The following is an 18,401-nucleotide window of genomic DNA, read 5'->3' as shown; positions in this document are numbered from 1 at the left end:
TTTCCAGTAGTGTGATGTGATGCCACACAAGTTCTACCCGATGTCACTTTTATTCACGGGTTTGTTACGTTATTGGCACACTTTATTCCTAAAGTTTAACTAGGCTCAGCATCTTGAAATATGATTTGGCAATGAACTTTGATGCTATAAACTGCTTCTAACCAGGCTGTGTGGATCTTAAAAACTGAGATTGACAGATTTTTGTCATGCAAGGGTATTAAGGGTTATGACACCAAGGCAGGTAAATGGAGTTAAGATACAGATCTGCCATGATCTAATTGAATGGCGGGACAGGCTCGCGGGGCTGAATGGCCTACTCCTGTTCCCATGTTCCAAAGAAGGAAGAACTAATTTTAAATAAGGTGCCTTAAAAAAAATATATAGTGCCTTTCACTGCAGTATGTTTCCAGTGCAATCCATCACAGTTCAGTGCATTCACCGCAGGCCTTTTCAACTCAGCTCTTTAGAATCCAATTCCATTCACTCATTATCATTTCAGTGCACTCCACGGGCTTCTATATTGTGTTTTTTTTTACATATAGTACAAAACCCATCCTCCAGATCAGCATCACAACAGACTATGGTCCTCTTTTTATTTGAACCCCAAAAAAAACAATTCGACTGTAAATAAACAAAAGTTCAACTAAATCTTAACAAATCAAATTAAAATTTGGTTTACAGACTATGGTCCTCTTTTTATTTGAACCAAAATTTAAAACTTAAACCAGATCAACTGTAAATAAACAAAAGTTCAACTAAACCTTAATAAATCAAATTAAAATTTGGTTTACAGACTATGGTCAAGTGTCCAGAGGCAAAAGGTTTGGCCGCTTTCCTGGGAGGGATTTTGTCACAGAAACACGCCTTGCAACAGGTCAAGCAGACAGCCGGAGATGTGATTGGAGGTTGGGTGGTGACGATCTGATTGGGCAGACGAAGGATACTCTTCTAAGGGGTTGACGGTCGGCGGCTGAGCCGGGAGCAGCATGGAGCGGGCTGAGGAACAAGTGCAGGTAAAGGGCTGTTTGAACTGTGTCGAATAGGGATTAAAAATCACAGCATCAAAGATTAGGTGTCTGTCTGGTCTTGGTCATTCATTGGTTGCGTTCGGTGAAACTCATGCTCCCTGCCTCTGCCCGTAATTGAATAACATTTTTCGACTTCTTAATGAGGCCGGTGGTGTGTAAATGAGCGAGTTTATTGTCGGTCACCACCAACCCGGTTTATGTTAACTGTCAGTGGTAGAACTTTGTCTAGGGAGCGGCTCCAGAGGCCTACACACCCACCCCATCCTGTATGTCTCCCCAGCCTTCCCACCCCATCCTGTATGTCCCCACCCCATCCTGTATGTCCCCCCAGCCTTCACACCCCATCCTGTATGTCCCCCCAGCCTTCACACCCCATCCTGTATGTCACCCCCCAGCCTCCCCACCCCATCCTGTATGTCACCCCCCCCCCCCCCCAGCCTCCACCCCATCCTGTATGTCCCCCCCAGCCTCCCCACCCCATCCTGTATGTCCCCCATTGCTGCTTTATTACCCCTCTTTTCCAGGGCTTTTCAAAATATTTTTGGGAGCTAAAGGAACTGGAACAGGCCTGTAAAGTTTTGTAATGGGATGGATAGTTTTGTGGTGGGAGAGGTTGTTTGGCGATTAGGGATGTAACTCAGTGGCGGGTCATCCACTTTGTATGCGTGAGGTCCAGGGCTCAATCCTTGGCACCTCCCAAAAAAAAAAAAACACCCCAACTGTTTTGAATTTATTTTTGAATTCAGGTATTTTTATGCAAGAATACAGGACCGAACTTCTCTCTCAATCTGAGCAAACTTCCTGTTCATTTATTATTAAAATTAACTGATCTTCCATGATGTTGCTCAAGGGGGGAGAAAAAAAACTCTGATCATCTCCATGTCATGTGACTGCTGTCATCAGAGTTGCCTTTTCATCTCTGCTTTTTTATGTTGTTTGCCATTTTGTTCCTGTTGTACTTTACTGCAATGTGATGTCTTAACAGTTTGTTTCCCAGTGGTGCGCTCTGTGTTGCCATGTGCATTTTATTAATTGCCATGTTTAGATTTAAGTAATGGGAAGGAAAGTTGATTTACACACACGGCCCTGACACAACTGTGGGAGGCATCGATCTCTGGTAGCAACAGAAGGTCCAAGTGTCGACTTGCAAATTGGTTTGATTGCCGTTAGGGGATAGTAAGTGTTGAGGAAAGTATGGGAGGCATTGTTTACAGGTAGCCTGAAAATAATTTTAGAACAGCCAACTGAGTCACAAACTGTGACACCGGCCCAAAAGCCATTGCAGACCATGCACCAATTGCACTCCCACTCGCCCCAGCTAATAACCCTTCCTTCACCGCCTTCTTAAGCAGTCCCTCGGAACTGAGGATGACTTGCTTCCACATTAAAAATGAGTTCTCAGGTGACTGGTTAGTCCAATGCGGGACCTACAGTCTCTGTCACAGGTGGGGCAGACGGTGGTTGAAGGGGCAGGTGGGTGGGGTGCTTGGGTTGACGTGCGCTCCTTGCGCTTGGCTTCCACTTGCTCCCGGCGAAGAGACTCGAGGTGTTCGGCGCCTTCCCGAATGCTTCTCCTCCACTTTGTGCGGTCTTGGGCCAGGGATTCCCAGGTGTCAGTGGGGATATTACACTTTTTCAAGGAGGCTTTGAGGGTGTCCTTGAAGCGTTTCCTCTGCCCACATGGGGCTCTCTTGCCTTGCCGGAGCTCCGAGTAGAGTGCTTGTTTTGGGAGTCTCTATCGGGCATGCATACAATGTGACCCGTCCATTGGAGCTGATCGAGCGTGGTCAAAGCTTCGATGCTGGGGATGTTGGCCTGAGCAAGAACACTGACGTTGGTGTGCCTATCCTGCCAATGGATTTGCAGGATCTTGCGGAGGCAGCGTTGGTGGTACCTCTCCAGTGCTTTGAGGTGCCTGCTGTACATGGTCCATGTCTCTGAGGCATACAGCAGGGTGTGTATCACTGCTGCTCTGTAGACCATGAGCTTAGTGCCGGGTTTGAGGTCCTGGTCTTCAAACACTCTCTTCCTCATGCGACCGAAGGCTGCACTGGCACACTGAAGGTGGTGTTGGACTTCATTGTCGACGTCTGCCCTTGTTGACAGTAGGCTCCCGAGGTATGGAAAGTGGTCCACGTTGTCCAAGGCCTTGTCATGGATTTTGATAATCGGGGGGCAGTACTGTGTGGTGGGGGCAGGTTGGTAGAGGACCTTTTTCTTACAGCTGTTTAGTGTAAGGCCCATGCTCTCGTACACTTCTGTGAAGGTGTTGACGATGGTTTGGAGTTTGACCTCTGAGTGAGCGCAGATGCAAGCGTCATCTGCATACTGTAATTCGATGACAGAAGATGGGACGACCTTGGATCTGGACTGGAGGCGACGGAAGTTGAACAGTTTCCTGTTTCTTCTGTAAATTAGTTCCACTCCAGTGGGGAGCTTACTGAGGGTGAGATGGAGCATTGCAGCAAGGAAGATCGAGAAGAGCGTTGGTGCGATGGCACAGCCTTGCTTGACCCCGGTTCGTACGTGAATTGGGTCTGTGGTGGAACCGTTGGTTAGGATCACGGCTTGCATGTTGTCGTGAAGCAGGCGGAGGATAGTGACAAACTTTTGAGGGCAGCCGAATTTGAGGAGGACACTCCATAATCCCTCACGGTTGACCGTGTCGAAGGCCTTTGTGAGATCAAAGAAGGCCATGTACAGCGGTTGGTGCTATTCCCTGCATTTCTCTTGTAATTGACGTGTGGTGAAGATCATGATTCCTTCACCATCCAGATTCTGGCACCTCAACCCAGTCTTGCTTGATGACCTCCGAGCTTCTATTCATTCTTTCCTGCTAAACCTGCCTGCTGCAAAGCTGAGCTGCAGGGACTCTGCACTATTGTGGGAAACCATCAAAGCAGTCCACAAGAATCTCACAAATCACCATCGCCTCCATCAAGAGGCATTCTGGTTCATTCACAGATGCAGGATGAGCTCAGCCTGCGGTGAGGTCGTTCTTGCTGCCTGCCACTTTTCTGTCGTCTTGTCCATGCCTGAATGGCCCTGGAGAGGGTGCATAGGAACAGAAGTAGGCCATTTAGCCCCTCGAGCCTGGTCCGCCATTCAATGAGATCATGGCTGATCTGCGGCCTAACTCCATATACCCGCCTTTGGCCCATATCCCTTAATACCTTTGGTTAACAAAAATCTATCAATCTCTGATTTAAAATTAACAATTGATCTAGCATCACTTACTGTTTGCGGAAGAGAGTTCCAAACTTCTACCACCCTTTGTGTGTAGAAGTGTTTCCTAATTTCACTCCTGAAAGGTCTGGTGCTAAATTTTAGACTCTGCCCCCTAGTCCTAGAATCCCCAACCAGCGGAAATAGTTTCCCCAATTACCCTATCTGTTCTTTAATATCTTGAAAACTTCAATCAGATCATCCCTTAACCTTCTAAATTCTAGGGAATACAACCCTAATTTGTGTAATCTCTCCTTGTAATTTAACCCTTGGAGTCCGGGTATCATTCACAGAAATCACAGAAACCTCACAGTGCAGATAGAGGCCATTTCGGCCCATCGAGCCTGCACCGACACATATCCCACCCGATCCCCGTAACCCCTACACCAACACCAACACATATCCCACATATTTAACCCCCCTAACACAAAGGATCAATTTATCATAGCCAATCAACCTAACCTGCACATCTTTGGACTGTGGGAGGAAACCGGAGCACCCGGAGGAAACCCACGCAAACACGGGGAGAATGTGCAAACTCCACACACAGTCGCCCGAGGCCGGATTCAAACCCGGGTCCCTGTTGCTGTGAGGCAACAGTGCTAACCACTATTACCATTCTGGTAAACCTACGCTGCACTCCCTCCAAGGCCAATATATCCACCCTAAGGTGTGGTGCCCAGAACTGCTCACCGTACTCCAGGTGTGGTCTGACCAGGGCTTTGTACAGCTGTAGCATACCTTTGACCCCCTTGTATTCTAGTCCTCTAGCTATAAAGGCCAGCGTTCCATTAGCCTTTTTGATTATTTTCTGTACCTGTTCATGACATTTTAATGATCCACATACAGTACTTGGCTCCCCAAGTCTATTTGGACCTCCACTGTTTTTAGCTTTTCACCATTTAGGTCCAAAGTGGGTGACCTCACCTTTGCCTACATTGAAATCCATTTGCCACAGTTTTGCCCATTCACTTAATCTATCGATAGCCCTTTGTAATTTTATGCTTTCATCTATACTGCCTACAATGCCGCCTATCTTTGTGTCATCGGCAAATTTGGATATATGGCTTTCTATGCCATTATCTAAGTCGCTAATAAGTACTGTGAATTCTGCGGGATACCACTAGTTACATTCTGCCAATTGAAGTATCTGCCCATTATCCCTACACTCTATCTCCTGTCCCTCAGCCAGTTTCCTAACCAGGTCAATAATTTGCCTGCAATTCCATGGGCTTCGACCTTAGTCAACAGTCTCTTATGTGGGACTTAATCAAATGCCTTCTGGAAGTCCATATAAATAACATCCATAGACATTCCCCTGTCCACTACTTTAGTCACCTTTTCAAAAAAATTCAATCAAGTTTGTCAGGCATGACCTACCTTTCACAAATTCATGCTGGCTCTCTGATCAACTGAAAATTTTCGAGGTGTTCAGTCACCCTATCCTTAATTATAGATTCTAGTAATTTCCTGACAACAGATGTTAGGCTAACTGGTCTATAATTCCCTGGTTTCCCCCTCTTGCCATTCTTAAAAAGCGGAATGACACGTGCAATTTAGAATCTAAAGGGATGGTTCCTGAATCGAGAGAACTTTGGAACTATAGTTAGGGTATCTGCAATGTGCTCACCTACTTCCTTTAAAACCCTGGGATGGAAACCATCTGGTCCTGGGGACTTGTTACCCTTACTGATCTACTCAAAATAGGCATAATGGTTGCTTACTTGAGAGACCTGGAACAAAATATGAGTGAGAATCCCAAATCTCTGGAGTGGCTCTGATAGAGGCTAGAGGGGAACTCAATAGCATGTTACAAGTGGTTGTGGAAAAGCTCCTGCAGTGTATCACTGTGCTACAAACAAGCCAATGAGCTAGGAAAGCTCCTCGCATACACTGCATCTACAAATACATTACTGTACTATTACAGCAATTAAATGACTGATAGTAACCTCACCGCTGAGCTTACTGCGACAAATGGAATTTTTTCACTACTCTGCATCTTCACAGATGTGCCACAGTCTCAGAATAAGGGTTCTGGACTGAGATGAGGGGAAATTTCTTCACTCAAAGGGTTGTGAATCTTTGGAATTCTCTGCCCCAGAGGGCTGTGGATGCTCAGTCGTTCAGTATATTCAAGACAGAGATCGATAGATTTTTGGATACTAAGGGACTCTAGGGATATGGGGATAGTGCGGGAAGGTGGAGTTGAGGTAGAAGATCAGCCATGATCTTATTGAATGGCGGAGTAGGCTCAAAGGGCCGAATGGCCTATTCCTGCTCCTATTTATTATGTTCTTATGATGGAGGTGAAGGTGATGATATGATCGCGGAGGATGACGTTGGTGGTTCCCCAAGTGTGTTGTAATTGGTGCCCAGGAATTCAAGCTTAGTCTGGGCATGAAACTGTACAATATCTTTCCAAGCTGTCCCTTCCCGGAGAGCGCATAGTTTTTCAATGCTCTAATCTCAGCTAGTGAGCTCCAGCTCACAGTGAAAAGCCCCCAACCTGGGAAAGACTTGACCTGATGACTGTCCTCTGAAGTTTTACAAGGCTCTAAACCTGGAGCTCACTCCTCTCCACTATTTGTCGGAGACAGTCTCCCATACATCTTCAAGGCAGCCACAATCCTGTTTCTACATTAAAAAGGCAAGGATCCCACCCGGTGCACATCAAAATGCTCACACAAGAAAAAGGTATTGAGGAAGAAAACACTTGAACTGTACTGTATGTGATAGGCCCTTCATTTAGTGTTAATGGAGGGGGACAGTTAGAAGCAGCAAATTCCCTGCCACTTTCTTTATGTGAGATTGCAAGTTCCCCACTTTCCCCTCCTATTTAAATATAACACACCACCTATTTTTCTCCTCCTCTGTTCCTTCCTTAACTCCCTCTTCAAAGTACAGGTTGGGATAGAATCTAGGAAATGCAACTTTCTATTTGTGTTTTTCTTAATTAGGATTCTGGATATGATATTGAGCTGTTTGTAAATGCCCCAGACCCCGAATTCATCTGTAACATCTGTCACGGTGTGCTCAAAGGTCCCGTGGAACTCGGCTGCCAGCATGTCTTCTGCAATAGCTGCATTGTGAAATGGCTTGCAAGGTAAAGACTACTTGCTAATAACTTCTTAATAAATACATACATACATAGTTCCTGATGTATTTCAATGGAGTGCATACATGTAAACTTTGGACAAGACGAAACCTGGAGACTGGTATGAAATTCTGTTTGAAATCTACCTTGAAAGTGGGGATCTGTGTCGAACTTTGGTTGAAAATATTGAAACGTTGCTTTCTCTCTCAAAAAAAATTTAACTTTTTTTCAATAAATTTTGATCCATCTCACATCGATGTTAAATTAAAGTTGAAGTACGTGGAAATATTTTCAGGATATGCTTAACTCCCATGTAGTTTAACATTGTGTACGATGAAAGAAGCCTCCAGATACCCAGAGGTGTGTTGCATGGTACTTGCTATTAGCTAGTCGCCAAATGGCTAACTGTACTGGCATTTGTGGGGCTATTTTTCTATGTGACAGTCTTTTCCCCCCCCCCCCCCTTTCCTTCTGCCCCACATAAACAAAAACAGTATCAGAATAAAATCGGCCTAAAATGTTACATTTTTGGGGATTAATCAAAGTAAGAGAAGTCAACTGTGGAACATTTTGCCCTTTGGCATATCCATCATCAACATTAAACACTTCCACATGCTGCATGGTACCATTCTCTCTACTTTGCTTAATATTGTGGTGTAATCCACTGAAAATATCAGTATGAGATTCTCTTTCCTTCAACTAACTGTCCTTGTAGCTTCATAAAAAATTGACAATTCTGTGCTGTGGTCTCTCCTACTAAAAACAGGTTTTCGATTATTCCAAAAGAGAGAGAGAGAGAGAGAGAGAGAGACATTTCATGATGTCTGGACTAAACTTGAATCTAGCTTCCAAAAGTTAAAGAATACCCTTTTAACGTAGTGCTGCCCCCTCACCAACATTTTGGAGTAGATGCACATTCATTCTTGAGCAAATTTTTTGGAAGTACAGGGATTTGCTTTAAAACCACTTAATTGCGTTAATTAATTAATTGCATCCATGGGGCTGTGGTGGAAAGGGTGGACAGCTTTTAAGTTCCTCCGAGTCCACATCACAAAAGACCTCTCCTGGTCCCTCAATACCTCCTCTCTGGTGAAGAAGGCCCAGCAGCGCCTATATTTCCTAAGGAGGCTGAAGGGATGTAACCTGTCACCCCTGATCCTCTCTGACTTTTACCGCTGCACAATAGAGAGCATCCTGACGAACTGTATCACAGTATGGTATGGCAGCTGTAGCTACTATGACCGGAAAGCCCTGCAGCGGGTAGTCAAAACTGCCCAACGCATTACCAGCACCCGGCTACCGACCATAGAGCACATATACCAGAAACGCTGTTTACGGAGGTCACGGACCATCATCAAAGATCCTACCCACCCCAGCCACAGTCTGTTCGCCCTCCTGCCATCTGGGAGACGCTACAGATGCATTCGCACCCGTACGACCAGATTTAGGAACAGCTTCTTTCCCAGGGCTGTCATCCTACTGAACTCCACAAATAAACTCTAAAGCCTGCACATCTGCCAATGCACTTTATTATGGTTATGTTTATGTTAATGTATTACAAGCCAAATGTATGTTGAATGTTTAAATGTACACTCTCGGGAGCCGCAAGCCTACATTTCGTTGTACTGCACTTGTGCACTAACAATGACAATAAAGTTGATTATAATTGTTGTATCTCAGTAAGTTAAGTCCCATAGCAGCTTCCCCTCCTGTAGATCAGTAGATGTGTGTGATGCCGAGCGTAAGCTCCTGTTTGGCCATGGTCTGCACTGAGCTTGCTGATTTTACCTGGGGTGGCATTGGATGTGCTAGTTAGCCTCGATGCTCCCAGGATGGGGGAGAGGGAGAAAGAAGTTGTCTCTGACTGACTGACTGATTTGATTGCTATCCAGTAACCCGTGCTGTAAAATGCATAGATGAAGACTCAGCTGGGTACAGTTTGTTTCTCTTTCTGGTCAAGTAGCTTACTAATGCTCACGTAGGAAGAATGTCCAGCTGGCTGAGGCAGTAGAGGGCTGCTTCTTCCAACAGAGATCTGTTTAAGGAGAGAAGGGAGAAGATGAGAAAATTGGAAGGTTAGTGGGAGGAGGGGGAAGGAATTTTTTTTTTGTCCCTACAAAATAATTCAATACAATCGTGAAGACTGGATGAAGTATGTATTTAAACGTTACTAGGATGTATTGCAGAGTATATTTTAGGAAACAAATGTGAAGGGATTTGAATCTTTACTGGTGGCTTATACATATAAGTTCTAATACAGAAACCCCAAATTTGTTTTACAAAATATATAAATAGTTCCAGGTGTTCTGTGTAATAATGAGCGATCAACTGGTGAAAATATTTTCCAGATTGTGATTGTAACAATATATTCAGGAACAAAGCTGCATTTCCTTGTGCTTAATGTAATATCATTTTCTTTAGGAAGCAGGAATGTCCTTATTGCAGGAAGAAGGTGAAAAGTGTGGCTCGATCTGTGATCCCTATGATCCACAACATGATTGGTCGATTGACCATGAAGGTGAATTGTGGGCATTGAAGGCTTTGATTTATGTATGTGTAACTGGAAGGTTAGCAGTTAAAATCTGTCCTGTCTTCAGGACGCCAATGTACAGCACTGTGGAGTGGTAAGGTGTAGGTTTCTGTCCTACGATTCCTCGTGCGCTGCATTTCAGCCTTCTGAGTAATGGTGGAAAAATGCTGAGGAAATTTGCCAAATGTTATGGGGGGGGGGGCGGCAAATCAAGAAGGAAAAATGGTAGATAACTAGCTTTCCTGCAAAATTTGGTTTGTACTGTAGGGGCTTAGGGACAAGTCTACAGCCTGCCTTTTGATTTGGAAAGAGAAGAAAGGAATCGCTAACCATTTCAAACTGCAAATCAGAGTATTTTAGAATCTATCTCTCAGAATATTGCAGCACAGAAGGCCATTTGGCCCACCGTGCCTGTGCCGGCTCTTTGAAAGTACTGTCCAATTAGTCCCACTCCCCTGCTCTTTCCCCACAGCCCTACAGATTTTTCCTTTTTAAGTATATATCCAATTCCCTTTTAAAAGTTACTATTGAATCTGTTCACACCATCCTGTTAGACAGTGCATTCCAGATCATCATAACTCGCTCCATTTAAAAAAAAATTCTCCTCCTCTCCCCACTTGTGTTTTTTTTCTTTCGGCCTCTCTCTCCACTTCTAATACTTGAGCACATAATCTAGCCTGACACTTCGGCGCAGTACTGAAGGAGCGCTGCACTGGTCGTAGGTTCAGTCTTTCAGATGAGACTTTAAACTGAGGCCCCATCTGCTCTCCCGGGTGTTTGTAAAAGATCCCAATGCACTATTCAAAGTAAAGCAGGGAAGTTCTCCTGGTGTCTGGCAAATATTTATCCCTCAAAATGGGCAAATTGGCTGCTGTGTTTCCTACATTTTAACAGTGACTACACCTCAAATGTACTTCATTGGCTGTAAAGCACTTTGGGATGTCCTGAGGTTGTAAAAGGTGCTATATAAAGGCAAGTTCTCAGAAGCTAGGATTCTTTGTCCATTAACAAAACATTCCAGTTAGACCCTTTTGTTAGATCCTCTTTGTTCTAAAACAATTGAAATTCTCCAAGTTCTTTGTCCTCCAAGTTAGCTGTCAGGTCGTTCCTGGTTATCCAGCCTGATGTGCCTTCCCTGGGACAACAAACCATTCTGCATGAAAGCAATCGATCTGCATCTAAATCAGATTCCAAAAATGTACATTGAAGGGATGGAAATTGGAAGTGTATGGACTTTGAAGCTGGACATTCTCTCTGCAGTACAAAAGGTCTTCCAAACTTGTGCAAGTCCTGGCAGGTGTTTTCAAGATGGTGTTGATTCCAATCACTGTGCTCTTGTTATTGTTCTAGACTTCCTTTAATTCTGTTGTGATTATTTTGATTTTCTTCTATATTAGTACCCCTAAGGTCCAGGTTTTCTGGGCTGATTATTATACTGGGTTTCTTAAAAAAAAAAACATTAACAACTCTAGTGTTCTTAAAATGCTAACAGCTCTCTGTTTCTATTATGTAGTGTGAAAACCGAGTCTATGGTTGCCGGGACACCTTTCCACTTGAACAGTACGCAAACCACATAACTGCTTGTGAATTTAGGGTAGTGAGGTGCAGGTATGACGCCTGCACCACTGAAGTGTTTCAGAAGAACCTTGCTACCCATGAACAAGTTTGTGAGCACTGGAACCAGCCATGCAGAATGGGATGCGGGGCCCAGCTTACCCGGGATCAACTGGAGGAGCACAACTGTTACAGGGACGTGAAGAGAAAATACAAGGAAAAGATAACTGTTCTCAAAGGCCGTTTGAGCAGGATGCACCGCCGCCTCAAGCTAGTCGAAGGGATTGTGCAGAATTTGGCTGCAGAGAATCGCTTCCGGTTTTCCGAATCCAGTGTCTGTGACGATAATGGTGAGTAATCAGGGCTCCAGGCAGAATAGATTAGTCTCTTGTGAGCAGCGTTGCAGAATAGCAGCGAGATCCAAGTCGCAAGTTACAATTTTGTGTATTGTACTGTCTCAATTTAAATCTGGCTATCGAGTGATCTTTGTCACAGAAAGAGGTGGGGGTGGGGGGTGGCAGCATTGCTCTCAAAGCAATGATCCAATTTTAAACTCTAATGCCCACCTTGAAGAAGTTCTTCTCTTCGGGATCTCCGTTTGGCTCTTCAATCTTGTTCATCTTCATTGCTTTCAGTTTCCCTTCTCGTGTTTGATCCACACTTTTGGTTTGTGTTTTTTTCCTCTCCCACATGGCAGCTGTCTTTCACTCTGCCAGCGCATTTCACACTTCATCTAGAGCCATTGTTTGTTTCTTTACCTGTCCCATTACTATCTCGGCTCACCTTGAATATCTCTTAATGTCTCTTCTTTCATCCCCTCCCCCATTTCCCAGCCCCCAAACTGCCTTTTGTTTCATTTCCTGCCTTTTTTTCTCCGTTCTGTAGAAGGGTTTCGACCCGAAACGTTGACTCTCTTTCTCGCTCCACGGATGTTGCTTGGCCTGCTGAGTTTTTCCAGCGTTTTGTTGTTATTTCTTAACTCTCTACACTTGATCTGGTGGCAATTCAATTACATAGATTCTAATGGCAAGGATGGAAAATCTAGCTTTTAGCCAGAGAGGAAAAATGCTCTATTTTTGGTAGCTTGGAAATTTCCTCACCCCACCCCCTCCATCTAAAATCCCAAAGACTGACTTGCACAACCTTTAACAGCTGCAAGAGTTACTTAGAATGGCCTTCCCAAGCATAAAGGCACTCCAGGATTGAATGGTCCGAGTTCTGTATAAAACTGGGCAGAAGAAAGATGCTATGTAATCTAATGAGAAGTCAGTGACTGAGAGATTGCAGAAATTCCTCTTTCCTTTGTTGGATTGCAGTTGGGTACAGTAATGCTGTGGTTATGATGCTGACCTAGTTGTGAAATTGAATTCAATAAACCTGGTAACCTGTGGGCTGGGACCAGGAGAAATGACCATGAAAGCTGATGCTTTTTTGTAAAAACCCAACTAATATCCTTCAGGGAAGTGTCTGTGTGGGTTTTCTCCGGGTGCTCCGGTTTCCTCCCACAGTCCAAAGATGTGCAGGTTAGGTTGATTTGGCTATGATAAATTGACCCTTAGTGTTAGGGGATTAAATACATGGGGTTATGGGGATAGGGTGGGATATGTGTTGGTGCAGGCTCGATGGGCCGAAATGGCCTCTATCTGCACGGTAGATTCTGTGATTCTGTGAACCTGCCACCCTTACCCAGTCTGACCTACATGTGACCACACTACATAGTTTACTGTTCATGCCCCTTAAATGGCCGAGCAAGCCACTCTGCTGTACAACAATCACTTTTAATTCATTTTATGGGATGTGGGCATCGCTGGCAAGGCCAGCATTTATTGCCCATCCCTAATTGCCCTTGAGAAGGTGGTGGTGAGCCGCCGCCTTGAACCGCTGCAGTCCGTGGGGTGAAGGTACTCCCACAGTGCTGTTGGGGAGGGAGTTCCAGGATTTTGACCCAGCGACGATGAAGGATCAGCGATATACTTCCAAGTCAGGATGGTGTGTGACTTGGAGGGGAACTTGGAGGTGGTGGTGTTCCCATGTGCCTGCTGCCCTTGTCCTTTTAGGTGGAAGAGGTCGTGAATTTGGGAGGTGCTGCCGAAGAAGCCTTGGCGAGTTACTGCAGTGCATCTTGTAGATGGTAACTTGGGAAATAGATATAGAATAGCAATGGCAACAGATATAGCCCTGACTGCGTCTCCCACATCCCAAGTACAAATTCAAAAACAATTAGGGGTATCTGGCTCTCTATGGTAGATAGTGATCCAGGAGTGCCTGTCCCCTTCAACACGCTGAGCCGGAAGCTGGGGTAGCAGCCTTAAGATTAAAAATTGGCATCTGTGATTCAAGTTTATGTAGTGATTTTTAACTGAGTCGCAGGACTGCAGCTGAATGTGTACTTCAGAGGCGAGCAAGTTGCTTCAGGCCACTGTTCACTTCTGGTGGCCCAGTAGTGTCTGAGAGCTCTCTTGTTTTGAATTATGACGGACCTTTGTACCCTCCTGTTGGATGGTGTCATCAGCCAGTACAGGTCACTTTTTTTTTTGAGATGCTGGTACAGTAGAAAAGCACAACTGGTGTATTTCTGTCTTAGAAAATGAAGACTTGGCTGTTGAAGGCCAGGAAGAAGACAACTGCAACACTCTTGATGCATTAGAATACGGTGAAAATGAAAGTCAGTGCTCCTGGAACTCCATGAGTGGCTTAGAAAATGGAGATGGGCTGCCAGCGGATGAAGGTAAGTTGAGGAGGTGGGGGGTGGGAACTTTGGTTTTTATTGAATTTATAAATCGTTTGTCAATAGCATAATGATCTAGTCAGCATTGTCGGAGTTAGGTTAGGGTTAGCATTGTAATTTTGAGCTATTGTATAGAAAAAAAAAGTTGCGAAGAACAATAATGAGTGTTGTTATTATGTATGTAATATGTGCTCGTTTTCTTTTCCTTCCTCACCCTCCCGTCCTAAGTGTAGTCACGGTTGTAATGTAGGAACGGGTCCTGAGAAACATAGAAACATAGAAGATAGGAGCAGGAGTAGGCCATTCAGCCCCTCGAGCCTGCTCTGCCATTCAATGAGATCATGGCTGATCATCCAAACTCAGTACCCTGTCCCTGCTTTCTCCCCATATCCCTTGATCCCTTTAGCCTTAAGAAATATATCTTAACTCCTTCTTGAATATATTTAATGAATTGGCCTCAACTGCCTTCTGTGGTAGAGAATTCCACAGGTTCACCACTCTCTGGGTGAAGAAATTCCTCCTCATCTCAGTCCTAAATGGCTTACCCCTTATCTTTAGACTGTGACCCCTGGTTCTGGACTCCCCGTCCATCGGGAACATCCTTCCTGCATCTAGTCTGTCTAGTCCTGTTAGAATTTTATAAGTTTCGATGAGATCCCCTCTCATTCTTCTAAACTCCAGCGAGTATAAGCCCAATCGACCCAATCTCTCCTCATACGTCATTCCTGCCATCCCAGGGATCAGCCTTGTGAATCTTCGCTGAACTCCTTCCATGGCAAGAACATCCTTCCTCAGATAAGGTGACCAAAACTGCACACAGTACTCAAGGTGTGGTCTCACCAAGGCCCTGTACAACTGCAGCAGGACATCCTTGCTCCTGTACTCAAACCCTTTTGCTACGAAGGCCAACATACCATTTGCCTTCTTCACTGCCTGCTGCACCTGCATGCTTACCTTCAGCGACTGGTGCACAAGGACACCCAGGTCTCGTTGCACTTCCCCTTCTCCCAATCTATTGCCATTCAGATAATTGTCTGCCTTTCTGTTTTTGACACCAAAGTGGATAACCTCGCATTTATCCACATTATATTGCATCTGCCACGCTTCTGCTCAATCACCCAACCTGTCCAAATCATCCTGGAGTTTCTCGGTATCCTCCTCGCAGCACACACGCCCACCCAGCTTTGTGTCGTCTGCAAACTTGGAGATATTACATCTAGTTCCCTTACCTAGATCATTAATGTATATTGTGAATAGCTGGGGTCCAAGGACTGATCCCTGCGGTACCCCACTAGTCACTGCCTGCCACTCGGAAAAAGACCCGTTAATTCCTACTCTCTGCTTTCTGTCCACCAACCAGTTCTCCATCCAAGTCAATACTTTGCCCCCAGTACCATGTGCCTTAACTTTACACGCTAATCTCTTATGCGGGACCTTATCGAAAGCCTTTTGAAAGTCCAAATACACCACATCTACTGGTTCTCCCTTATCTATTTTCCCAGTTACATCCTCAAAAAATTCCAGTAGATTAGTCAAGCATGATTTACCTTTTGTAAATCCATGTTGACTTTGTCTGATCCTGTCACTGTTTTCCAAGTGCTCAGCTATTACATCCTTTATAATGGACTCTAGCATTTTCCCCACTACCGATGTCAGGCTTACCGGTCTGTAATTCCCCGCTTTCTCTCTACCACCCTTTTTGAATAGTGGGTACAGTTCCAGATTCCAGCGAATTTTGGAAGATGATCAGCAATGCATCTACTATTTCTGGGGCCACTTCCTTAAGTACCCTAGGATGTAGATTATCAGGCCCTGGGGATTTATCAGCCTTCAATCCCGTCAATTTCCCCAACACCATTTCCCTACAAATACTGATTTCTTTCAGTTCCTCCCTCTCATCAGACCCATGTTCTCCAACATCTCTGGGAGGTTATTTGTGTCCTCCTTTGTGAAGACAGAACCAAAATATGCATTTAATTGGTCAGCCATTTCTTTGTTCCCCATTATAACTTCCCCTGCTTCTGACTGCAAGGGACCTACACTTGATTTCACTAATCTTTTTCTCTTTACATATCTATAAAAGCTCTTGCAATCAGTTTTTATATTCCCTGCAAGCTTACTTTCATACTCTATTTCCCCCCTCTTAATTAACCCCTTTGTCCTCCTTTGTTGAATCCTAAACTGCTCCCAATCCTCAGGGTTACTGCTTTTTCTGGCCAATTTATATGCCCTCTCCTTGGATCTTATGCTATCCCTAATTTCCCTTGTTAGCCACGGTTGAGTCACCCTTTTTGTTTTATTCTTATCCCAAACTGGGATGAACAACTTCTGTAGTTCATCCATGCGGTCTTTGAATGTTTGCCATTGCCTATCCACCGTCAACCCTTTGAGTGACATTCCCCAATCAATCCTACCCAATTCGCGCCTCATACCATCGTAGTTTCCTTTATTTAAATTCAGGACCCTAGTCTCCGAGTCAACTACTTCACTCTCCATCCTAATGAAGAATTCTATCATATTATGATCGCTCTGACCCAAGGGGCCTCGTACAACAAGATTGCTAATTAATCCTCTCTCATTACATAATACCCAGTCTAAGATGGCCTGATCTCTGGTTGGTTCCTCGACATATTGTTCCAGAAAACCATCCCGTAAACATTCTAGGAATTCCTCCTCCACAGTATTTTTACTAATTTGGTTAGCCCAATCTATATGTAAATTAAAGTCACCCATGATGACTGCTGTGCCCTTATTGCACACGTCCCTAATTTCCCGTTTAATGCCATCCCCAACCTCCGTATTACTGTTTGGAGGTCTATATACCACTCCCACTAACGTTTTCTGCCCCTTGATATTTCTCAGTTCTACCCATACAGATTCCGCATCATCAGAGTTAATATCCTTCTTTTCAATTGTGTTAATCCCCTCTTTAACCAGCAATGCTACCCCACCTCCCTTTTTTGCCTAGCCTTCCTAAATATTGAATATCCCTGGATGTGAGTTCCCAGCCTTGGCCATCCTGGAGCCATGTTTCTGTAATCCCAATCAAATCATATTCGTTTACCTCTATTTGTCAAATACCTATTCAGGTCAGTGACACTTTAAAACAAAATTGTGGTTCAAAGTATAATGTCATGTCCAAGCTACATCAGTTGCCTGAGAGACCTGCTTGTTCTTGCCACTGGATTTGTAAAGTTACCCCATGAACGATTCTTCAGTGCCTGCCCCTGAACTGTGCTTAATTCCAGGAGATTTTCTAGTTTATAATAAATTCCAATGTAATGTCCAACAATGGCTGTGTCTTGCCATTTGTGGGCCAGGGTACAGCAATGAGCCCCCAGCAATTGACTGATCCACTTTAACTTTTTTATTTTTAAAAGAGGGGCGATGGGAATTGTAATGTATGTAGGGAGAGAACTACTTTTTACAGCTCCTGTATACTGTAGCACTGGCAGTGACCACACCTGTATATAAACCCTGAGTAGTGATCTGTACAGTTAGTTCTAGAGTAACCCTCATTCAGTAAACACCTGTTGAATCGTTCCCTGCAGTCTGATTATTGAAGGACACAACATTAAGATACACGGATATAACATTGGCGACGACGCAGATTCGAACCTACCTGCAACTCTGCATCACCTCCCAGGGATTCGCTCCTGGAGAACAGTGGAAGGAGGTCGAGTCCAGAAGCACGGGCGTCGACCACGGGCAACCGCCCAGTCATCCAGCGGAGATTTGAGCATCACAGGGGAGGCTGTCGAGAGCCAGGCTTGGCTTTCCGGTCACGGTGGTCCAGCGAAACGGGCTGGCAACAGGTACTGCGCAGACCCTTCCCGGACAGCGGCGGCTAGAGCCCGACTGAGCGGCACAGAAAAAGGCCGAGCAGCGTCGACGGGGGAGAGAAAGAGAGAGAGGGCAGAGCGCACAGGGCGCAGCCGGTGTTCAAGGGCCGAGCAGCGTCAACGGGGGAGAGAAGCGCGCAGAAAAACGTGAGGCGCTGCCATTGCCACGAGGACCACAGAGAGCGGCATTGGCAGCAGCGCAGGAGCAGCGCACGAAACCCACAGGGTGTCGCCATTTGCCACGAGGAGCGCCGAGAGCAGCATTGGCAGCAGCGCGGGAGACGCCATTTTAAGCTGCAGCGGGGAAGAAAGGAAAGCGCGGGAGATGCCATTTTAAGCCACAGCGGGGAAGAAAGGAAAGCGCGGGAGATGCCATTTTAAGCCAGTCTAACCACACCCA

The 18,401-nt window shown here is 45.1% G+C and overlaps 1 protein-coding gene across 2 annotated transcripts in view; it reads left to right on the top strand.

Moving 5' to 3' along the window:
* The first annotated feature begins 797 nt into the window (after positions 1-797).
* rnf151 (ring finger protein 151) overlaps positions 798-18,401 on the top strand; it is a 36,554-nt gene continuing 18,950 nt past the window's right edge. The window contains exons 1-5 of one of the 2 annotated variants that reach the window (XM_086000394.1): positions 801-1,013; positions 7,211-7,356; positions 9,769-9,865; positions 11,391-11,781; positions 14,016-14,159. In XM_086000394.1, coding sequence (XP_085856520.1) covers positions 987-1,013; positions 7,211-7,356; positions 9,769-9,865; positions 11,391-11,781; positions 14,016-14,159 — 805 coding nt within the window. In that variant the 5' untranslated portion in view covers positions 801-986. Of the gene's footprint in view, positions 1,014-7,210; positions 7,357-9,768; positions 9,866-11,390; positions 11,782-14,015; positions 14,160-18,401 lie in introns of both variants that reach the window. The other variant, XM_086000395.1, reaches the window with a different exon arrangement.

This window comes from Somniosus microcephalus, chromosome 11 (genome assembly GCF_052327205.1).
Source record: "Somniosus microcephalus isolate GS21.2 chromosome 11, FLI_Smic_1.0, whole genome shotgun sequence".
NCBI lineage: Eukaryota > Metazoa > Chordata > Chondrichthyes > Squaliformes > Somniosidae > Somniosus > Somniosus microcephalus.
The sequence above is the reverse complement of the archived record's forward strand: the minus strand, read 5'-3'. Positions and strand labels throughout refer to the sequence as shown.